Genomic DNA, 22,723 nt, shown 5'->3' with positions numbered 1-22,723 from the left:
TGGGGGGATGACTGGGGCTGTAGGTGACCTGGGGGAAGGTGTGCACTGCCAAAGCTCTCACTTTGGAATCTAGAACCCAAATGTTTGGTTCAAGTGGATGTTAAGAATATATTTCTCCAAAGAATGGCAAATGATAAAGTAATGTGTTTTTTCTAAATGCCAGTATCATTGCATACTGCAAAGACTTTAGCTCCCTGATGTATTTTATCTACTAAGTGACAAAAACTGAAATCTGGGGAATGAAGCATAGGGTCCCACTAGGAAGCCCAGGACACTGCAGACTCATGATTCTCCTCCAGCCTTTGGCGTGCTGGGGTTACAGGTGCACACCAGCACACCCAGCCAGGTTTCTACCCTCTGACAGTTTAGTCACCTGACTCCCAGCAAGCGTGGATGCCTTGGGGCCACAGGATAATGGGTTGCTGCACTTCTCTCTAGACATCTGCAACATCGACCCGTCGTGTGGCTTTGGCAGCTGGAGACCTTCCTTCAGAGACAGGAGGGCTGCAGGCAGTGGCGTGGACATCGACTTGGCTTTCATCTTGGACAGCTCAGAAGCCACCACTCTCTTCCAGTTCAATGAAATGAAGAAGTACATAGCCTACCTGGTCAGGCAGCTGGACCTGAGCCCAGACCCGAAGGCCTCCCAGCACTTCGCCAGAGTGGCCGTTGTGCAGCACTCTACCTATGGGTCTGTGGGCAACGCCAGCGTGCCTCCGGTGAAGGTAGAATTCTCTCTGACAGACTATGGTGACAAGGAGAAGCTGCTGGATTTCCTCAGCAGAGGAATGACACAGCTTCAGGGAACCAGAGACTTGGGCAGAGCCATTGACTACACTGTAGAGAATGTTTTTGAGGAGGCCCCGAACCCGCGGGACTTGAAAATCGTGGTGCTGATGCTGACCGGCGAGATGCAGAAGCAGCAGCTGGAGGAGGCCCGGACAGCCGTCCTGCAGGCCAAGTGCAAGGGCTACTTCTTCGTGGTTCTGGGTATCGGCAGGAAGGTGAACGTCAAGGAGGTGTATGGCTTTGCCAGTGAGCCCAATGACGTGTTCTTCAAACTAGTGGATAAGTCCACGGAGCTCAACGAGGAGCCGCTGATGCGCTTTGGGAGGTTGCTGCCATCCTTCGTCAGCAGTAAGTTCTTCATTGTGTCCTCTGACTATGGCTTTAGGCTGGTCCATGTCCTCACACCGTGCAGGATGGGGAAGCAGTGCTGGGAAAAGATATCCATGTGCTGATGTGAACTTGTTTGTTCATTCAACAAATATATAAGGGCATCTATCATGTGCCCAGCATTAGGAACCAGAGTCAGCAGGGAACCAGCAGACAATGCCTCTGTCCTTATTCATTTGCTTATTCCACCAACCTCGGACTGGGCACCTCCTAGGCATAAGGCACTGTTGATGTTCCAATGAGTTCATACACTTGTGGGCAAATGGATCAAGCTCACATTACTGTGTTGGTGTCTTAGAGAAAAGTGTATTCTGTTGGAGGCAATGAAGAAAGATTCTAGAAGGAATTGCATTGATTGGGAACTAGTCATCAAGCCCATTCATGTTTCCTCTGGATTGTGTCCATTGGTGTGCTCTCTTCCTAGGATGGCCTCTCCTTTGCCTTGGCCACAAGATCACATTCATCTTCAAAAGTCGTTTCTAGCACCTCCCACTCACTATGGGTTCTCTCTCTCCCCTTGTTGTGGACCTGCACTATACTTACAGACCATCAGCTGTTTGGCCTATTGGCCATTTGTTTGTGGATCCACGGTTCCCAGAGCAGCACCCTCCTTGGGGAGGTACAACCCATTATGCACCCCAGGGTCTGGAACAGTGCTGTGGGTCATCACAGGTTGCACCACAAACAAATGAGGGGTTCTATAAGACAAGTAAATAGCTTCATAATACCATTTACTATTCAAGGGAAAGTTCAGCTCTGTGAACACAGGATCCAAGCTTGTAAAGTGTGATTCCTAAAAGATTCAGGGAAAAATGTGAAGCAGAAAAGGTTAGCCTCAGGTTCACCTCAGGGCTTTTGCTTCTGTCTTCAGAAGATTAAAAGTAAATGTTGTTCAATAAAATATCGAGACAATATTAAATTTACTTGGATTACAATTTGATGTTTAACAAATCTAGGACTTGTTAAACTTGCAATGTGATTTTTCTCCTATTCTGATGTACGTTCTTGCACTGAGGAAACACTGTCTTTAAAATAGTCACCCATATGTCAAATAGAATGCATTGGCTTAAGATATTTTGTGGATCAAATGTCATCATACTAATATTTAAAAATCAATGGCTTAGAGATTCTGGTAGAATTGGTTAAACATTTATTTATGGGATAAATGAGTATTGTGTGATCAATTATCTCATTAGTATATTAATTTTGATTTCCATAAGATTCACAAGCAGTTCACATACTTTAAAAAATTTTTAAGTTAACACACAAAGTAGCTTTTCTTTCTTTTTTTCTTTTTTTTTTTGCTTTTTCAAGGTAGGGTTTTGCTCTAACCCAGGCTAACCTGGAATTCACAATGTAGTCTCAGGGTGGCCTAGAACTCATGGAGATCCTCCTACCTCTGCCTCCTGAGTGCTGGGATTAAAGGTGTGCGCCACCACGCCGGGCACAAAGTAGCTTTTAAAATGACATTTTCATACAAATTTAATTTTTGTTGGCCCTCCCCATCTCCTCCCTCATCTCCATGGATTTCTACATATAGAAGAATGAAACTAGATCCTTCTCTCTCTCCCAGCACAAAACCAACTCTAAATGGATCAAAGACCTTAATATAAGACCCAAAACTCTGAAACTATTAGAGGAAAAGTAGGAAAAACACTTCAAGATATAGACATAGTTTAGGGCTTTCAGGAAATAATGTCAAGACTTGACAAATGGGACCTGATAAAATTGAATTGCTTCTGTATAGCAAAGGGAGGGGTTAATTGTGTGAGGAAACAGCCTAAAGAATGGGAGAAAAGCTTTCCCAGCTATACATCTGACACAAGATGGATATCTAGACCATATAAATAACTCAATTTTTTTCCTTTTTTTTTTTTCTCCAGGTGAAAATGCTTTTTACTTGTCTCCAGATATCAGGAAACAGTGTGATTGGTTCCAAGGGGACCAACCAGCAAAGAATGGTGTGAAATTTGGTTACAAGCAAGTGTAAGTGATTATAATTACTATTCTAAAGTGTGTAGTGCTACGTTCTTGCTTTAGAACAGCAGGAATTGAGAGGTCCTCTAACCAATCCCTAGCTTTAAGGATAAGGACAATGAAATCTAGAACGTGTGACTTTCCTAATAGAATGTGGTTCATCCTTAACAAATCTTTTTTTTTTTAATTTAATTTAATTTTATTTTTAATTTTTATTAACATTTTCCATGATTATAAAATATATCCCATGGTAATTCCCTCCCTCCCCACCCCCACACTACAGGCCAGCTTTTGCTGCATAACAAACTACCCAAAACCTAGTGGCTTAAGGTGAGGACAATTAATGTGCAATTGTGTGGGTCAGAAATGTCTGGCTAGGTTCATATGGTGTTCTTAAGGCCTCTACTGGGCTTCCTCGTGTTCGTGCGCTTCTACCTGTCAGCTGCGGACTTGCTAGCCTAGCACAGTCTTGGCTGGAATGGTTCGTTTCTGTTCTGCGTGGTCTTTCGTGCCACAGCGGGCTAGCCTAGGTTTGTCCACAAAGTGACCAGGTGCATCTCATGAGAAAAGCTTGAAGCAATAAAGGTCTCTTGAGAGTAAGCCTCACCTGGTATATGGTCACCTTCTGCCATATTTAACTGGTCGAAGCATGTCCGAAGGCCAGCCTAGATTCAAATGTGGGGAGTGAGACCTGAGGTGAGGATCTGCCATGAAACCTGCATTACACAGGAAATGGGCACAGATCATCCAGGACTTACGTCCAAATAATCTATCAAATCTGGGTGATTTGGGTGATCTGGGTGATTACATACGGGGGGGGGGATGCATAAACAGAGGGCCCTGCGTCTTTTTCAATCTGCTCACGCAGTGGTGACAAGATGAACGACAGTCGGCACATGGGTGAGTGTGATCGCCCCCCCATGGCACTGCATCTTGGTTGGTCCTGTTTGATCTGGGTTCAAAGGGTTATTTTTCTAGCTTTTAACTGACTATTATTTCTTGGAATATTCTCTAAAGTTGCCTCAAACTTCATATCTTTAGGGAAACAGGTTAAGCAAAGTGACTTAGGATTTGACATTTGATAGTATCAGCTTGAAAATGTGCTGCACATTATGCGTACCATGAGATACCGCTAAATTAATTGAATTTCCCACTGAAAGCAAACACAAAGTATGGGTCTTTGCTGTTTTATCATTTGATGATTCTGTTAATATTTCTGGGAATTCATAACAGACAAAGAATTAAGAATCACATACATTAAAATTAATTCCACAAAATGTATACACTTCTAAAAATAAGCCAAAGTAGTATGTTTTATTACTTTGATTATCATGAATTATGAAGTAGTTGAGTTCATAATTCTCCAGCTTGACAGTTTGTTCATAGATTCTTTCTTTTCTTGTTTTCTTTCTTTCCTTCCCTCCTTCCTTATTGGGACAGGGTCTTTATAGTGAAAATACATATACTGATTTAATTTTATTTGTAGTATTTTTGTTTCAAGTATTAATTTGTTAAATCAGAAAATTGTTTAATATTGTTCTTCTGTTATTTTTAATTCTTTCTTGTAGGTTGTAAATAAGATACCATGCATGTTTATAATGTAATGTAGCTTCACTTTGAATGACTATATTTTTATGTACTGGCCAATATCATTTTTAGTGACATAGATTTACAAAATTAAGAACTGAGACATGTACATAATTGTATAGAATGTATAAAAGTTGGTGCATGTGTTTGGTAAGATGACAAATTTCTCTGAGCTCATAGGATTATGACTGTGACTAATTTAGATAGCATGAAAAACCATGGGTACAGGTGATATTTATTTTTAACAGAAACACTCCAAATAATGTCACTTCAAGTCCTGCATCCAAATCAATGACCACAACGAAGCCAGTGACCACCACCAAACCCACGGCCACGACGAAATCAGCAACTATTATAAATCTGCCGCCTGCCAAACCAGCCCCTCCCAAGCTAGCCCCTGCCAAGCCTGCCTCTGCCAAGTCAGCTGCTATGAAACCAGATGCTTCCAAGACGGTGTCCACCAAACCTGTGGCCTCCAAGCCCATGGCCACCAAGCCCATGGCCACGCACGCAGCCACCGTCAGACCCGCAGTGGTGGTGAAGTCAGCGGCCGCCAAGCCAGCAGCAGCAAGGCCCGCTGCAGTGAAACCCCCCGCTGCTGCTGCTGTGAAGCCAGCAGCCGCCAGGCCAGAGGTCCCCAGGTCACAGGCCAAACCCACTGCCACCAAGCCAGCTACTGCTAGACCCGTGGGTAAGAAAGATGGCTAGAGCCACCATGTCTTATTCCCTGATTTCCTACTCCAAGGACGTGTCCCGTGAAGCCTGCTTTCAGAGTCAGAAGAATTAGGGCACAGGTTTGAGGTTTGTCTATCTGGATGACATATTTTAGAAGATGCTGGTCTGAGCCTGGGAACTGTCAAAACATGTCTTTTGCTTTTCTCTGTGTTGCAACCACCTCGTGGCAGGTAAAAGTCCTTCCAGCCAGCCTGCCCCAGCCCTGCCTGGGCGCGGGAGGGAGCTCCCATTCTCCCTGGGTTTCAGCACACACAGCCTCCTTACCTGGGAATATAGTTGCCCATGTTAAAGAGATGGGTGAGGCTCTCAGTAGAAGGTTTACATCCTCCACAGGGAGTAGGGAAGAAGCAGTCTGGTGTTCCTTCTTAGGCAGCAAATAGGTGTTTCTTTGCTTTTTCAGGGGGTAGGGAAAAAACCTTCCTTAGATTATGACTTGGAAAGATCTAAGTGGGTCCTTTGGTAATCACAAAATTTGTTCCTCATACAACACACATGGCCACAGAAAGGGAGCCCCACACTGACCTTTGGCAGTATGGGGGGGGGGTATTTCATCAAATTGAAAAGTTGCACTCCAGGCTTTCAGCCATTCCTCAGAGGCTGACCTGCGCATTTTGTTCTGTCCATGAGCAAAGCCCATTCCCAAATGTTAGGTAGGAGAGGTCGCTGGGTTAACGAAATCCAGAGAGTCATGGGTTTTTTTTTCCTCAAAGATGAAAGAAGTTACTGTAGGATGTCATGAGTTATAAAGGAAGGTAAGGACAGAAAGCAGGGATCAGGAAAAGGTGGAAATTGTCCTCACTTCATGAGCAGAGAAAAGAGCAGAGCTCTCTTAGAATCATTTTGTGGCATGTCCTGACACTTCTTGACCTTGTACATCACAGGGCTCAGTTTGTATTGCACACTTAACTCCCTGCTAGCATGCTGGACCTTGCATTTCAAGGTAGCTTCTCAAGAGGAGAGTTTTCCAATGGAAAAGTGAAGTAGTTATGCACCTTACTGGTGAATAATGAGTCCTTTCCTTAGCACGAGTTTCCATGCCATGCATGCAGACAGATGTTAACCTGTTTCTCAGGAGACTGAACAAGACACTAGTTCCCTTCCTTGGCTGGCCTTTGGATCAGCTGGCCACTGGCCACTGTCCTTCAGCTCCCCTTTCTCACCTGTGTCTTCTGGGTAGGCAGGAATTTTTACTTGATCTCCATACTCTGCTTGGATGTCTTACAGTTAAGGCTCTCCGAGAAGTCCAGGTGTCCGAGGTCACGGAGAACAGCGCCAAGCTGCACTGGGAGAGGCCTGAGCCCCCCAGTTCTTACTTTTATGACCTCACCATTACCTCAGCTCAAGACCAGTCCCTGGTTCTGAAGCAGAATCTTACGGTCACTGACCGCGTCATTGGGGGCCTGCTGGCTGGACAGACATACAATGTGGCAGTGGTCTCCTACCTGCAGTCACAGGTCAGAGCCATCTACCAAGGAAGTTTCAGTACGAGTAAGTATGCAGTCGGTTGATTTCCATATGGAAGGTCACACAGGACATATATTTATTTATTGAATTACCAACAAAATTAAAAACAAAAAGCAGCAATCCTAGATACTTTGGTCACATTTGAAAATCAAAAAATGAATGGAGGCTGAAGTTCTGTGTGGACCATAGTACTGGGCTGTGTGTGTGATGTGATTGGTGTGACATGCTGTGATTGGTGTGGTGTGATTGGTGTGGTATGGTGTAACTGGTACGGTGTGATGTGATTGGTGTGGTGTGGTGTGATTGGTGTGGTGTGATGCGATTGGTGTGATGTGGTGTGATTGGTGTGATTGGTGTGATGTGGTGTGATTGGTATGGTGTGGTGTGATTGGTGTGGTGTGCTGTATGTGTGCTGTTCCATGTGCTTGCCTACAGTGCAGAGCATTCCCCTGTAGTGGAGCAGAATGTCTGGTGTTCAGCTCCATTGTTCTTCCACCTGGTCTTTGTTTTGAGCTGGGGTTTCTTGACTGATTGTGGAGTTTGCAGGGTTCTGACAGCTCTCAGGTCTCTGGTCTGCTGAGGGCCTGAGGTTCCAGGTGCATGTAGCCACACCCAACTCATGTAAATGGGATCTGGAGGTCCAAACTCTAGCCCCTTCAGGCCTTCATGCTTGCACAGGGAGTGTACTGAGCCATCCTCCAGACCTGGGCTACTTTATGGAGGACCCCAGATGTACTGGGCCTTAGCCCATCCAAGATGGCACCTAGGGAAACAGGGCTTAAATCCTCACAGGGGTAGGGAGAGGATAGTCTCTTGCTATCACCCTGCCCTTGTTTCTGTGCTCAGTGGATAAAAATGGCCAGCAAGTCTCTGACTCCTTAAGGAACCATGAAGAGTCTGCACTAAGAATTTCCCTTCCCAGGTCAGCCAGCCCCGCCCCCTGCTGCTCTGTAGCTCCTGCCTGCTCTGAGGCCTGTCTTCATATTCCTTTCCAGACTCCCTCTCCCTCCCCCCCTTTCCTTCTCTATTCTCTTCCTCTCTCTCTGAGACAGGGGTCTTATTAAGCTGCCTAGACTTCCTAAAACTATTGAGCTCAGGAGATCTTCTCCCTTCAGCTTTCCAAGTAGCTGGGACTGCAGGTACACACCACTGCGTCTAGCTTTTCAATCCTTTCTCAACCTCAAATGGTCTCTCTTTTTCTCTTATGGGTTCTACTCCTCTTCTTTACCCTTCTGCTCTAGGAGTGTGTGTGTGGTGTGTGTGTGTGTGTGTTTGTGTGTGTGTATGGCAGGGCTGGGGATGGGAGACATGCTTCATCTCTTTAGTTCAGCACAAGTCAAATGGTGGAACCAGGAAAGGAATTTAAGGAATTTCTACCAGCTGTCCTGGGCTCAGCCCATCATGATGGGAACCCAAAGATTCATGCACCCCAGGCTGCTGTTTCCCTGGTTGGAAAGTGAATGATTTCCTTAATTTGTTTGTTACTTATATAGATTCAACTTGCATACCACAGCCTAAGTATAGACTTTTTGCATCTCCATTTCAATGGCACCCAGCCATGTAAGGAATTAGTTATGAAAAACAAGCCTGTATCTGAGGCTTTGGCTTCCTCAGCCTCTTGTTCTGTGACTTACCTGGATGCATTTTTTTTTCTTTCCCTCTTATAGAGAAAACTCAGCTTCCACAGCCAGCTCGGTCAGCCTCTAGTTCAACAATCAATCTAATGGTGAACACGGAGCCATTGCTTCTTCCTCACAGAGGTGAGTTGTGAAAACATTAGGTCTATGAATGCAGCTAGAAAATTATTCTTCAAGAAGTTTGGCTGGAGAGATGGCTTAGTGGTTAAGGTGCATGCCTAAGAAGCCTAAGGACCCAGATTCGCTTCTCCAGGTCTCACATAAACCAGATGCACATGTTGGCTTATGCATCTAGAGTTCGTTTGCAGTTGCTAGAGGCCCTGGCGTGCCCATTCTCACACACTCTCTCTCCCTCTTTCTGTATCTAATAAATAAATTAATATGATGGAGAATGGAATTTCAAAGGGGAAAGTGTGGGGGGGAGGGAGGGAATTAACATGGGATATTTTTTATAATAAAAATTTAAAAAAATAAATAAATTAAAAATTAAAAATAAATAAATAAATAAATAAAAATTTTTAAAAAGATTTTTTTTTTTTGGGTTTTCAAGGTAGGGTCTCACTTTAGCCCAGGCTGACCTGGAATTGACTGTGAATTCTCAGGGTGGTCTTGAACTCACAGTGATCCTCCTACTTCTGCCCACCCAGTGCTGGGATTAAAGTGTGCACCGCCACACTGGGCTTAAAAAAAAGAAGTTTTTGAAGTCTAGGTCATCTCTTTGGGCTGAATCCTTTGACCTGTGTGGAATAAGTTCTGTTGGCACCGAGAGGCCCTGTTCCAGGCTGCTCTTCCCAGGTTAAATGGGGCTGTAACTTGCCTGCCGCCAGACTCAGAGGAAGCTGCTGGATGGGCGCTGTTTCTGAGGCTGTAGGCCTCGTGCTTCCTCTGTGCCTCACACAGGGACTAGGCTTGACTTGTGGCCTGTGGCTCAATAGAAGGCGGGTTCGCTTCTCATAGTGTTGTGTGTAGTAAGAAACTGTCAGGAGAACACAGGCCTCCTAGACCCGAGCTCAAAACACATGGGTTTGGATATGTTTCACGGGATGGCTGGTCCCAGGTTCCCTAAACAGCACTCTGGCTTGGTCTGGTATACCACTGTCCTGGGTGACCCACATTGTGCCTATTTGTGATGGACAATGCATGATTTGGTAAATGACAGCTGTCACCAGCCATTCTGGGCAGTGCAAGTCTGAGAGACTTATCATTCCTCCTTCAGCATGGTGGAGGTCTGGCTTGCTTACCCCAGGACAGTTGTTCTTGAAGTGGTCAATGTGAGGCAGAAGATGTTTGTATTCACATAAAAACTAAAAATTCCTTAGAAATTTAGATAGGATATTGTTTTATAGACCCCAAAGCAAGTTTCTGCTAAGCAAGGAGATGATGTGTTGATTTTCGGTGTGTGGTTCCCAGTCAGGGAGAGGAGAGCCTCTTTCACAGCCCTGCTTAGCTCTGTGACTGGTTATGATAAAAGGCCTCTGGCTGGAGTTAAGTGCAGCCATGGCCGGTTACTACGCAAGCAAGTGACATGTGTTCAGTGCGCATTGTCAGAGCAGTGGCCCTGTATTTTTTGTGCTGTCATGGACACTTTCCTCTCTTGACTCCCTCCATTGTGAGTTTTCAGGGAGATGTTCGTGTGTTGGTCTTAGCCTTCTGGGGTGTCTGTGTCCCATTTCATTGGTGCTGACATGCAAGTAGGTGGCTCTGAACACTTCCTAACTACACCACGGGGCAGTCAAGGCCTCCTGGTTCTCTCAGACTGATAGCGCTTGCTCCCATGCTGGACCTCCCCCGTCTGTGTAAACATATCTATGCGGCCACAATCCTACCCTGAAGCCACGTCCCGTAGAGCCGTTGGTATCAGGAGTCATTTTGAAGAAAGCAACCAAGCCAGTGAAGGGACTGTGGAACTGCACACAGGTCACTGTTTGCTAAGGGTCAGTAAAGGACCTCAGTACAGAACCAAAGACGGTTAGAGTTTGGTCCAGCTTAGGACTGTGTTAGATGGACATGTAGTTTTCAAACTTCTTCCTTCCCCATGGTGAGACTGGTAGGAAACTTGGATACTCTCTCAACATACATTTCTGGAAATAAGTCATCATCCATGGTAATTACGTTTTACCTGTGCTCCTAAACTGTCCTGCTAAGGATGTCCTAACATGAAGACTGACCTCAGAAGGAAGTCATGTCTCCATGGCTGGGTTTTCATGGAGTTTCCATTGCCTTTTCCTCTAAGAGTCCAGTCAGGACCCAGTATGTGCTTCAAAGGCCTTAGAAACTGTGTGAAGCATTCCCCTCTTCCTCACCAACTTTGCATGCAACAGTGTGTAAAGTATAAAATTTCTAGCGAAGTCTTGCTTCATTGAGAGAAGATGGCTTGGAGTAACTCCTAGACAGCAGATCCGGGGATGTTTTAGTTCTCTTATGTGTGGTCCAGAAAGACAAGGATATATAAACAGTGCTTGCTTAGTGTAAACCACATAATCTTTCAACATGAGTCTGGGTTAGGCTGTTCTGTTTTTAAACTTGGAGATGGGAGCTACAGAATGAGGGAGGTGTTTTCCACCCAGACATGTAACCACATGTCTCCTCCCACCATGTGATAGAGAGCAGATTTTATTTTTAAATTAGAGAATATATTTCTATCAAGGTTATAGGGATTTTTTTAAGAGTGACAGAGAGAGAGAGAGAGAGAGAGAGAGAGAGAGGGAGAGAGAGAGAGAAAGAGAAAGAGGCAGATAGAGAAAGGGAGTGAATAGGCACGCCAGGGCCTCCAGCCACTGCAAACGAACTCCAGACGCATGCGCCCTCTTGTGCATCTGGTTAACGTGGGTCCTGGGGAATCGAGCCTCTAACCGGGGTCCTTAGGCTTCATAGGTAAGCGCTTAACCGCTAAGCCATCTCTCCAGCCTGGTTACAGGGATTTTGATGGAGGGGAATCTAAAATCTGTCTCCTTTACATAAGTAGATGTACAGTAGCCAAACTGAGGGTGTGTGAGAGTGTACATATGTGTACATATAAGTGTGCACATGCCTATGCATACTTCCCAACCAGTGATTCGAAGCAGAGAGAAGTTATAGGTTTGCATTGTTCTTAAAAGCAAGCCCAGTGTGACTGACCTGTACCCATAGGCCTCTGAACACTGTGGGTCTCTCATGCTCCTTGCCTTTACAAGTTTGCTTATCTGTGGTGACAGTGAAGCTGACAAAGCCTAAGCAGTGATTTCCTCCGGAATAATGAAGGATAATGTAGGAGCTATGGAGTTCACTCTGGGTAGTTCCTGGGAAGGCCAGCAGGCTAGGAGAGTAGATCCCAATGGCAGTGTGGCTCACAGAGAATGTCTTGGGGTGTGGGTGGACTTCTCGTGTCTGCTTCTGAAGAACCTGGGACATGAAAAGGGAAGTGACCAGGACTGAGGACAATTGGTGGGGAACAATGAGGGCCCTCCTAGGGGATACTCTGGAAGTAGAGAAGAAAGGGTCTTTCACCTTACAATGCATCTTGGTGGCTAAGTAACACTTCCCCCATGTCATTCCTTGGAAGCCTGGCATTTCTCTCTGGGTACTGGCACACTCCAGAGAAAGGGGACTGCTTTTGTTACTTGTCCAATCCTTGTGCTGTGGCTTCCCTGGCTTCTCCAAGTGTATTTTGGTTTGCAGGCCTCCTGATACTCTGGAAGTGTCCCAGCTAGAAGGCATTGTAGTTGTGAGGTCACTCTCTTTCACGCATGGGTGACAGCCCTTCCCCCACACCTTGAAACAAATTCTGAGCCCCAGTCCTGCCAACCTTTGAGTTAGGTTCATTATGGCTGACCAAATTTATCACCACCCTAAAACATAGGTTGTCCTTTCTCTTTGGGGTTCAATAAGGACACCCCTCTGTGGCAGTGTACAACCTGCCCTGCAGGGAACAAAACCTAGAGGTGGCCCTTTGTGGAGACAGCTGGGTGGGCCAGTCTGGTAGCCATTCCCACAGCACTCAGCATTATCTGCCACAGGAGCTCTGTTGCAGGAAGACTTCAATGTCCAGGCATTCAGATAAGTCCTGACATGCACGCATATTTCCCAGCACACGCCGAAAGTGTTTGTCAGGAGGCTCTGTAAACAGAAACCTCGCTGTGCATGAACTGTAAACAGCCTTTCTCTTCAGGCATCAAGAGGGCCCTGGCGTTACTTTGCAGCTGGTCTGCATCAGAAGTGTGTATTGCAAACACCAACTTCCTTAACTGGGGAAAGACCACTTCTAGCTCTCCCAGATAGCATTGCAGTGGGTCATTTCTGCTGCTGGTTCATCTCCTTGATACTCCCTTGTGCAGGTTTTCCATGCCAGGTAAGGATGGCCCTACACTCCCAGCAGAATGTGGGTCTATCCACACTTACTTGCAACCTACTAGCTGTGTGGTATGTATAGCCTTATTTTTGAAGTATATTCTGTTTTGCCAAGTAGTAGAAAGGTCTTAAAGTTCCTTTTCTTTCCCTGGAATCAGAACACAAATGGCCTAGAGATGGGCACAGTAGGCAAACCAGTTCATTTCATTTTCAATTATTTAGTGCTGACTAATGTTTGGAGTTCTGAGTATAGTTAGTGAAGTCTGTCCATAGGTATGATTTTAAGTATCCCTTGCAGAGCTGTCAGTGATTAGTATGTATGACGGGCTGAGACTTGTTCACCCACAAACCCTTCTCTCTGCATCATGATCAGCCCGCCAACCCCAAGGTGGAGTTGGGTGGTTGCGTAGCCAGCACCATCTAATTGACGTTCTTTTCCCATCTTGATATTATAGATATATGTAAGCTACCCAAAGAAGTCGGAACTTGCCAGAACTTTAAACTAATGTGGTACTATGACTCGAATACCAAAAGCTGTGCGAGGTTCTGGCATGGAGGCTGTGGAGGGAATGAGAACAAGTTTGCGTCACAGGAAGAATGTGAGAAGGTCTGCGCCCCAGGTAAGTGAAACCGGTTGTGTGCTCACTGGTGCTACAGAGAGGGAGGCCTGGCTACTAAACTTGCCACTGAGGATGATGTGAATCCAGGGACTGTAGTGTATTTGAACAACAAGGTAAATCACATCTTCAGATAAAGTGTTCAAAACGAAGACACTTTTTAGTATTTTATTTTTATTTATTTATTTGAGAGAGAAGGAAAGAGGCAGGGGTGGGGGGATCTGGACATGCCAGGGCCTCTAGCCACTGCAAATGTACTCCAGACATGTATGCCACCATGTGCATCTGGCTTACGAGCATACTGGGGAATTGAACCTGGGTCCTTAGGCTTTGCAGGCAAGCACCTTAACCACTACGCCGTCTCTCTAGCTCCAAAAATTTTAAAATTTACAAAAAAATTCACATAAAACTAATTCTTTCATTGATTGATGTGTGTGTGTGTGTGTGTGTGTGTGTGTGTGCACGCATGTGCACACTGTGTGGGAAGGGGGCATGCATATGTGTAAAACCAGAGGTTTATGCCATGTGTCTTCATCAATTGCTCCTCACCTTATTTTTGTGAGTTTTTTTTTTTGTTGTTGTTGTTGTTGTTTGTTTGTTTCTCAAGGTAGGGTCTCATTCTAGCTCAGGCTGACCTGGAATTCACTATGGAGTCTCAGGGTAGCCTCGGACTCATGATGATCCTCCTACCTCAGCCTCCTGAGTGCTGGGATTAAAGGTGTGCACCACCATGCCCAGCCTTGTGAGATTATTTTGTTTTCTGAAAACATATTTGCATTTTTCCGGTGAAAAAAACACACAGCCAACACTTCGGAAATGTAAACATATCCCCATTACTTATAAAATATCTCACCAAAAAATTATTAGAAAAATAGCATAATGAGTAATTAAAAAGAAAACAAAAGGCAAATTCTCCCCATACTCACCCTTAAGCAATTTTGCTTCCGATAAGTCATGTTGACGCTGAGACCATCAGACATCTCCGTTACACTGGGGAACTCAGCTGGTTCATAACATAGCAGCACCTTTGCACAGGGCCCAGGGACAGCCGGAGAGTGGGGAGGAGTCTGGTTATACAATGGACTGGGCAGATTCGGGCCACTGGAGTGGGCTCACATTGCAGCAAGCCCAACCCTGACGCAGGAAGGGCTCAGGAACCAGTGACAGGATGGGGCAGGAAAATGAGAGAGACTAAGACCAGAGACTGTGGGTCATGTCATGATGAATACAGTGTCCTTTGCACCCAGTAATGGCTCATTTTCCTATCCTCTTCCCTCCCTCTATGCTTCCTGATGGCCAAACCCAGACTTATTAGCATGACAAGAACCTAGGCACAGCCTTCTGGCAACACGTACCTCTGGGAGAAGAAGGAGGCAGCCATTTCCAAACTCGTCTTTGTAGACGCCCTGGCACTGTGCCTTCCCACGCTTTGACTGGCACTCAGCTGCTGTGTGACCTGCCAATATGGTGCTAAACGTGTCTGTGGACCCTCGCTCTTCGTCTCCAGGCAGTTTGACGGTATACTTGGAACCTTGTGTAATCGTCAGCCACTGCTGGTGTTTATGTGAACATTCCTAGAAATTCAGATTCCTGCTGGAATTCTGCGTGGTGCCTGTCCAGGGCTGAATGTGCCATCTCAAGAACAGCCCAGTGCCACAGGGACGCTGTACTTTTGCTTGGTTCATTTCTGCCTTTAGTCGCATGGCTTAGCTGAAGAAACAAGATCTCAACCTTCTCATCCTCCCAATCCCCCGGTTAGCTTCCCGCGGCTTTCTTCTTCCGCGTCCTCTGGCAGCCGAGCTGCGAGAAGGAAGCAGCAGCCTGCCCTGTGTGCACTGTTGGGACCAAAGCCGTCATTAAAGAGTTGAGAGAACATCGCGGTGGAGAATATCCTGGCATTCTTCTGAAGTTGTGGTTCGTTATTACTATTTTTTTGGAGTGTGGTTAATTTTAAAATTTTTAGGAAATTTATACAAAGAAACTTTTTAATAAAGTATATTGAATGTGTCATGGGCTTGGTGCTTTCTGATGTCTTCTTTCTGTCACATTTGTTATAAGAATCCCCCCTCCCCCCAGCTCAGGAAATTTGGCCCAGCCCTCTGGCTCCTGAGTTGTAGCGAAGGGCAGAGAATCCGATGGGACAGCGTCTTAGTAGGTCAGCAGGAATGGAGCTCCTTCTGGGAGGATCCAGCCCCTCGACAGCACTCCAGGGTCAGGAGCGGCATGTCAAGTCCTGTGTGAGGAGCTCCGGAGCCTTGCTGAGGGGTGTTTCTGGCTTGGGAGAGGGCTGGCTCTCACTTTCTCCTCGAACTTGCTTGATCCCACAGCCTCAGACTCTCAACTGTCCCACTCTGTACTGTGATTCTTAGCCTAACAGTTGGATTGCCCCTGCCTCACCGTGGCTGAGATGGGATACTTACCTTTGATCCCTATCCTTTTCGGATATTTTCTTGACACTTTAATCTAAAATATCTCTTACACACACCAAATACATTTTCAGGTGGCACCTGAAAAATCCCACCCAGGGAAAAAAGTGGGTTTTCCAGCTAATTTGTGGGGAGGGCACAGAGGAGGAGGGAAATGGGGTGTGCAGAGCCTGAGAAGTGAGGGGAGACAGTGGTCACAAGGACCAGTCCCAAGACACCTGCAAGATTGTCAAACAACATGTCAGCTCTCCAGAGTGGGCACAATTTTACAGAAACCAGGGATGAGCTGAGCCCTGTGCCCATATTGCTGTGTGAGGCATGAAATGTGGAGTGGCACAGGGAGCGATCTGTTGGGAATTTGTGGGCAACTCTGGATCCAGGGCTTCATGGGTCATGATGTTGGGCGTTGAGATGTTCTTCCCCTTGGAGTGACTAGAGGGTATCTTCGTTGCTTCAGGGAATGGCAAAGCTTTGAGGACTCCTCATGAGTCCTGTTAGTCAGGTGCTCTCCTTTGGTCTTTGAAAGACCCTTGGGGTGCCTCTGTCCAGCACTGTTCTGTGCCCAATAGCCTCAGGGGGACAGGCTCTTTCATGTAAATATTCCTGCATGCCTCCCTTGGGCTAAACATGTTTAAGCCAAGTTCATTCCATAAGAGCAAAGGGGAGCCTCTGGTGCAGTGAGTGGAGAATGCAACAGGAGACAGTCTGCATGAGTTTGCTGTGGCCCAGGTAACAAATGCTTCAACAGAAGGTTATTTTGTTACAGATCTCAATAGTGGCAGAACTGTGCTGTTCCTGAGACATTTAGGGGAGAGGCCTTCCTTGTCTCTTTCTTCTCATGGTTACTGTAAGTCTGAGCAGCAGGACCTGAGTTACTTGGGGGTCAGGAGCTTCTCTTTTCTTGGAAAGTAACACAGTTCAATCTCTACACAGCCTAACACTTCTAATTTCAAGGTACCAATGTACCACTCACAGCTAGGTGGCAGCTCCATTGATAAGACCACAGCCAAATCCCATCATTTCCTTGTCATTCTTGGCTCCCGTAACAGTTACTATTGGGTTTTAAAGCTGGGCTCTGTCCATTTTAAAATTTAAATCTCAGATCCTAGACAGCATTTTCTCTTAACCCCAGTGCAGTCTCAGCTCTTGGCTCTGGATTGAGTGTGAATAGAGAAGTCCAGGGCCTTATCTCTCATGCCTCATCTAAAGCAACACACTGGAGCTCCGAAAGGGGCATGTGAGCTGATGTCTGCCAGTTGCTGCTGCTCTTGGCTCTTGTTGTGGGAGGTCCCCACCCTGGCAAACCCTGGCTAAACACACATTAAGTCTCTGGAGGAATCTTGGGGACTTGCCATTGATAAACTTCCCACTTTTCTCTTGTGTCTCTGTAAAGGAGGCCACCACACAGGCTCTGGGTTCCTTGATCAAGGAGGCCATCCTCTGGGAGATAATAAGAAAGTTAGCTCAAGGCCATCTCTTTCTGGGGTCACTTAATTGATTGCCAGTCCATCTGGCACTGCCTTTTTCTGTGTTCCTTCTGTAGCTGTAGAGATTGGGAGGGTGGTCATTGGAGAGGTCATACATAGAACTTGACTCATGATAGTGGGAAAGAGTGGTCCAGGTCTCTCCCTGTGCAACTTTGAGAATCATCATACCACCATTTAGGGCCTTGGCTTAGAGGAAAGGATCAGCTGAATGCTCTCCTTCCTCCATAGGGAAAGAGAGACATCCTCGCCCTCAAAGTCCTCAGGGCCTGTTCTCTGCTCTCCTTTCTCCCTGGGAACAAGGGACGCCATCGCCCTCCCAAGTCCTCTAGGACGTGTTCTCTGCTCTGACAAAGCCCCGATGCTCACATATAGCGTCTCTGAAACAGGGCAGTGGTTGGACCCAAAGTATATGGATGGGACCCTGTGTTTGTGACATCCTTGGAGGGTCTGCTCCAGGCATGTTACAAAGAAGCTTGGGTGAGCCTTCTGCTCTCTGTCTAATTACTAGCACAGCACCCCATCTCTGCCTCTGGGAACTGCTTCTCTGTCCCTGAGCTGCTCGACATTGGGAAATTCACACATCCATAGTCTTTCCTGCATCAAGAGAGTAGATGATAGAACCTTAGATGAGTGGCTAGGTGGGCCAGCTATGTGCTGGCAGACTTGTGGAGAGGCAATGTACTTGGTATGGATGGTGGGTTTTATGGATTTGACAGGGTCAGGGACTGAGGCGTAGATGGTCTCTGAGAAGCTACAAATTGGATGAGATCCATAGCAGGCGTGTGTTGTTGAGAGACTGATTAGATTGAGAGAGACGTGGTGCCAAGTAGGAATTATTCCTCAGGAGCCAGGCACGTGTGGAGAACAGCAGGATGAGGTAGATGCCACATTCAGGGTTTAGCTTTCATAACAGGTAGATTATTGTGGTTATTTTCTTCTGGCTGGCAACAAAACATCTGACCAAAAACAGTGTAAGGGAGGAAAGTGCTTATTTTTGGCTCATACTCTTGGGGAGGGGGTTCATGATGGAAGGGGAGGACATGGCATGAGCAGAGGCTGGGCATCACTTCTACCACAGCAGGTGGAAAACTGCAGCAAGAGTGAGCTGTATTCTAGCAAGAGGAGCTGATTATAACACCCATAAGCCTACTCCAACAGCATACCTTCTCCAGCAGGTCTCCACATCCCAGATTGCCATCAGCTGGGAACCAAGCTTTCAGTGTACATGAGTTTATGGGGGACTGCCTATTTCAACCCCCCACACTGGGGAACAGGCAATATGAGCACAATAAGAGAGTGTGTGGAACTGGGAATAAAAGTTGATGAAGCTTTTCTCTGTGCCTCCAAACTCTTTGCCTACAGTAAAATACACTCATTTGTGCACACAGACTTCTGAGTTTCCAGAACTAGCCCCACACTCATGATAGACAGCCTACATTCTATCATCCCATTTGGTAGGGGAGAGAGGGGCAGGCATGAGCTGAGGGATGGCAGGGATCCAGTAGGAAAAGAGAAAGAAACTGACTCCCAATTTTGCTGATGAAACTGGACTTCACAGGAGAGGAGGTGGGATCCTGGGGAGACTCTCGTGTCCACATGGGGCTGGTGGTCATAGCATTGTAGTTAAACTGTTCCCCTGTGGGTGTTATTTTTCTCCACTGGCGTTGGTGTAGACAAGGAATGCAGACAGCTGGCCTTCACCAGTGCTGGGGTTTTCCCAGCTGCACTTGATAACGAGAATGAAAAGTCAGGAAAGAGTCTTCAAAGAAGTGGAAATGGTGGTGGTTCTCAGAACCTCCCATGGAAATCTGCTGCTGCAATGGAGGTGGTGTGGGAAGTTTCGTCAATTCGTTACAGTTGACACGTGTGGCTGAGTAAGATGAGATGACAGTTGTTAGCAGTGAGGAGATCCCAGTATTGAATTGGAGGGATATGGCCAACTGGATTGCCTTTATGAGTACAGGGACTGAAGATGCTAGTACGAGAAGAAGATGGCAAAGAAGGGGGACAGGGAAGTCGGATGAGAAGTAGTGAGTGAAGGTTGTCCTGGTAGTGAGTGTCCAAGACCCTGGCAGTCTGCAGAACACACTGGCCATCTGGGAGGCAAAGCAGACACCCATCCCCATCTCTGGTCTGTGGTATGGGAGAGCAACAGAGCATGCAACCACTTTGAAGAGGGTCAGTGAACACTGTCTTGGTGGATGGGGCACGGGTGTGGGAGTATACACTATGAGAGAAATAGTGGGCAGCCAATGACCCCTTACTTCCTGGCAACCATATTGGTTTATGGATTTTCTTTCTTGTGCTGTTCATGTGGCATTCATTTGCCCCATCATAAGTCTTTTTAAAATAAGATTTATGTTCAATAAGATGAAATGCTACACAATACACAGGATACTCATTTATATATACTGGCTGCTGAGATTTGACAACCAACCCTTCATTCAAGGTAGGCTACATTTTGGCATCCCACGTGTCAGTGTATAGAAAGAGCATTTCAGAAATGCAAATTAAAGCTACACTGAGATTTCTTCTCCACCATCAGAATGGCTGTCATTAAAAATAACAACAATAACAACAACAACAAATGCTGGCATGGATGCAAGAAAAGAGGAAGCTTTAGACACCGCTGGTATGAGTGTGAACTAGGCATCTAGTATGGCGGTTCCTCAAAATACTGAAAATGAGATTACTTTATGACCCAGCTGTACCACTCCTGGGTATATCCTCAAAGGACTCTAAGCCAGCACATCACAGAGATACTGGTGCATCAATGTTTGTAGCTGCTCTAGTCACACTAATTAGGAAAAGAGCCAGCCAAGATTTCCATCAAGTGATGAATGGATAAAGAAAATTTAGTACATATACACAAAGGAATTTTATTCAGTTGTGAAGAATGAAATTATGATATTTTCAGGAAAATGCTTGGAACTGGGATCATTGTGCTAAGTGAAATAAGCCACAGTCAAAAAGATTCTGATCATGTGTTTTCTCTTGTATGTGAATCTAGATTTAATTTATATCTAAATGTGCACATTTGTATGTAGGACATGTAAGTGGACTAGTGACCATGAAAGGGAAGAGTTCAAAGGCATGCACACAGGAGATGGTTGGTGATGGGATATATGTGAGATGAGAACACAGAGAGGGCATTGGTGGGGAGGAAGGAGACCAGCAAGGGAGGGAAAGCAGTGAGTAGATGAGGAGGAACAAAGAATATGATGCTTAAGTATGTCCACGTCACAGTGAAACTTAGGACTATAAGTATAAACTTGAGGATGAAAAACACCTCAAGTTTTTGTAACTTCCTTCCCAGCAAATTTACATGTACCCATTTATCCTAAAGAAACATATGCTCAAAGAGATTCATTATGGAACTACTGGCCATGACAAAAATGTTAGGGATGATAAAAATAGCCAATTAAATACATCACATTGCAGTTGCAAGAGAAAGATATGAGATAGAAATTAAGCAGTATAATTTTGATAAATGGCTATGCAAATAACCAGGAAACACTTAGGAATACAATGTCAAAAAGACAAATATGTATACTTAATATGATAATTCCATGTGTAAGTAAATACTCACAAATACATGCTACTCTTCTTCAAAATAAATGAATAAATCCAAAAAGAAAATTCAACATGTCATCAGTGACTATGATAAAGTGACTTAAATACTCTGTAAATATTCCTACATTTAGTAATTTTTCACTATACTATGTTACCTCTATCAATCAGTTATTTTCAACTACAACCTACTTTCATATAGAAATTACACCATTTTTGAGTTAAATTGTTTTATATCTTATGATGTATATATATATATATATTATATATATACAATATATGTATATATATATATATATATATATATCCATCCATGTCTGAAGTATTCATTGCTACAAATATTGTTATTAGAGTTGATCTCTAATTGCTCCCTAATTTATTCCTAATACTATCAATAACCCTGTTGCAGTCAGGTTTACATTGCTGGCAGAAATCACCTGACCAAGAGCAACTTGTGGGAAAAAGGTTTACCTTGGCTTACAGACTTGAGGGAAAGCCCAATGATGGCAGGGGAAAATGATGGCATGAGCAGAGGGTAGACATCACCCCCTGGCCAACACAAGGTAGAAAATAGCAACAGGAGAGTATGCCAAACACTGGCAAGAGGAAACTGGCTATAACACCCATGAGCCTGCCTCCAATATACTATCTCCAACAGGTTTTAATTTCCAAATCTCCATTAGCTGGGAACCTAGCATTCAAAACACCAAAGTTTATGGGGGATACCTGAATCAAACCACCACATTCCGTCCCTGACCCCCATAAAGTGATATCCAACCATGATATAAAATACAAGGCATTCAGTCCAACTTAAAAGTCCCCATAGTTGCTTGGACAGACATTGGTCGTTTCCCCCAGTTGCCCATGTAGCACCTTCTGGCACTAGACACACTGACTGTCTGGGGCCCAAGCAACTCATGGTCCAACCTACTTAGCAGCAAATAACCTGGTGTGATGCCCACACAAGTGTAATAGTGGCACACAGCCATGGTGGGGAACCAACTGCTCTTGATTCAGCTAACTGATACCCTCAGTGGTATGAGACCCATATCTGGAGCTGGGAAACAAGTCAGAACCATATCCAAACATAAGAGCACTCTCCAATATCAAGCTACCACCAATCATGGGCTACAAGAGGGCCTATACCTATTAAACTCTCTATAAAAAAAGTAAGGGATATCTCATTTGTTCTGGTGCTAACTTACTCTCTGTTGGAGAATCTGCTTCTCTTTTCAGATAGATGCAGATCGTAAGGAGAGAGCCACCCCATCATACCTCAAAAGGGCCCCGGCTGAAACTAAGGAAAATTGGCGAAACAAGCAAGGGTGCTGTTTTCCTGATGAACTGGATACCAGCACAAGGGGGAAAGAGACCAACACAGAGAAAAATCAACTCCTACCAAATCAGAGAGCCAGAGCCCCAGAGGCCCCCAACACCTCATCACTGAAGCAGACCAAAAATGAACCCAACATGGCTCAGGGAAATTTTGCAGAAGAGGGGGTGGGAAGAATGTCAGAGCCACATGTTGGGTCATGACATACAGAGACAATTATCCTACCAATAACTGTGGGCTAACTCCACAATGCACAACCCATATACCTCAATAAGGAGGGGCCAATGGGGAGGGGTAGGTCACGGATGAGCCTAATATTGGTACCAAACTGCCTGTACTTGCAGAATAAAAAACTAATAAAAATAAATAAATAAATAAATAAATAAGA

General features: G+C 45.3%; 1 protein-coding gene across 6 annotated transcripts in view; it reads left to right on the top strand.

Annotated features, from left to right (window-relative positions):
* Col6a3 (collagen type VI alpha 3 chain) overlaps window positions 1–15,529 on the top strand; it is an 83,370-nt gene extending 67,841 nt beyond the window's left edge. For all 6 annotated transcript variants that reach the window (XM_045146925.1, XM_045146921.1, XM_045146919.1 and 3 more), the window contains 7 exons: window positions 439–1,137; window positions 3,060–3,162; window positions 4,989–5,431; window positions 6,700–6,963; window positions 8,607–8,699; window positions 13,358–13,522; window positions 14,826–15,529. In XM_045146925.1, the coding sequence (XP_045002860.1) occupies window positions 439–1,137; window positions 3,060–3,162; window positions 4,989–5,431; window positions 6,700–6,963; window positions 8,607–8,699; window positions 13,358–13,522; window positions 14,826–14,839 (1,781 nt within the window). In that variant the 3' untranslated portion in view covers window positions 14,840–15,529. The remainder of the gene's footprint in view (window positions 1–438; window positions 1,138–3,059; window positions 3,163–4,988; window positions 5,432–6,699; window positions 6,964–8,606; window positions 8,700–13,357; window positions 13,523–14,825) is intronic.
* The last annotated feature ends 7,194 nt before the right edge of the window (window positions 15,530–22,723 follow it).

This window comes from Jaculus jaculus, chromosome 4 (assembly GCF_020740685.1).
Source record: "Jaculus jaculus isolate mJacJac1 chromosome 4, mJacJac1.mat.Y.cur, whole genome shotgun sequence".
Taxonomy (NCBI): domain Eukaryota; kingdom Metazoa; phylum Chordata; class Mammalia; order Rodentia; family Dipodidae; genus Jaculus; species Jaculus jaculus.
The sequence above is the reverse complement of the archived record's forward strand: the minus strand, read 5'-3'. Positions and strand labels throughout refer to the sequence as shown.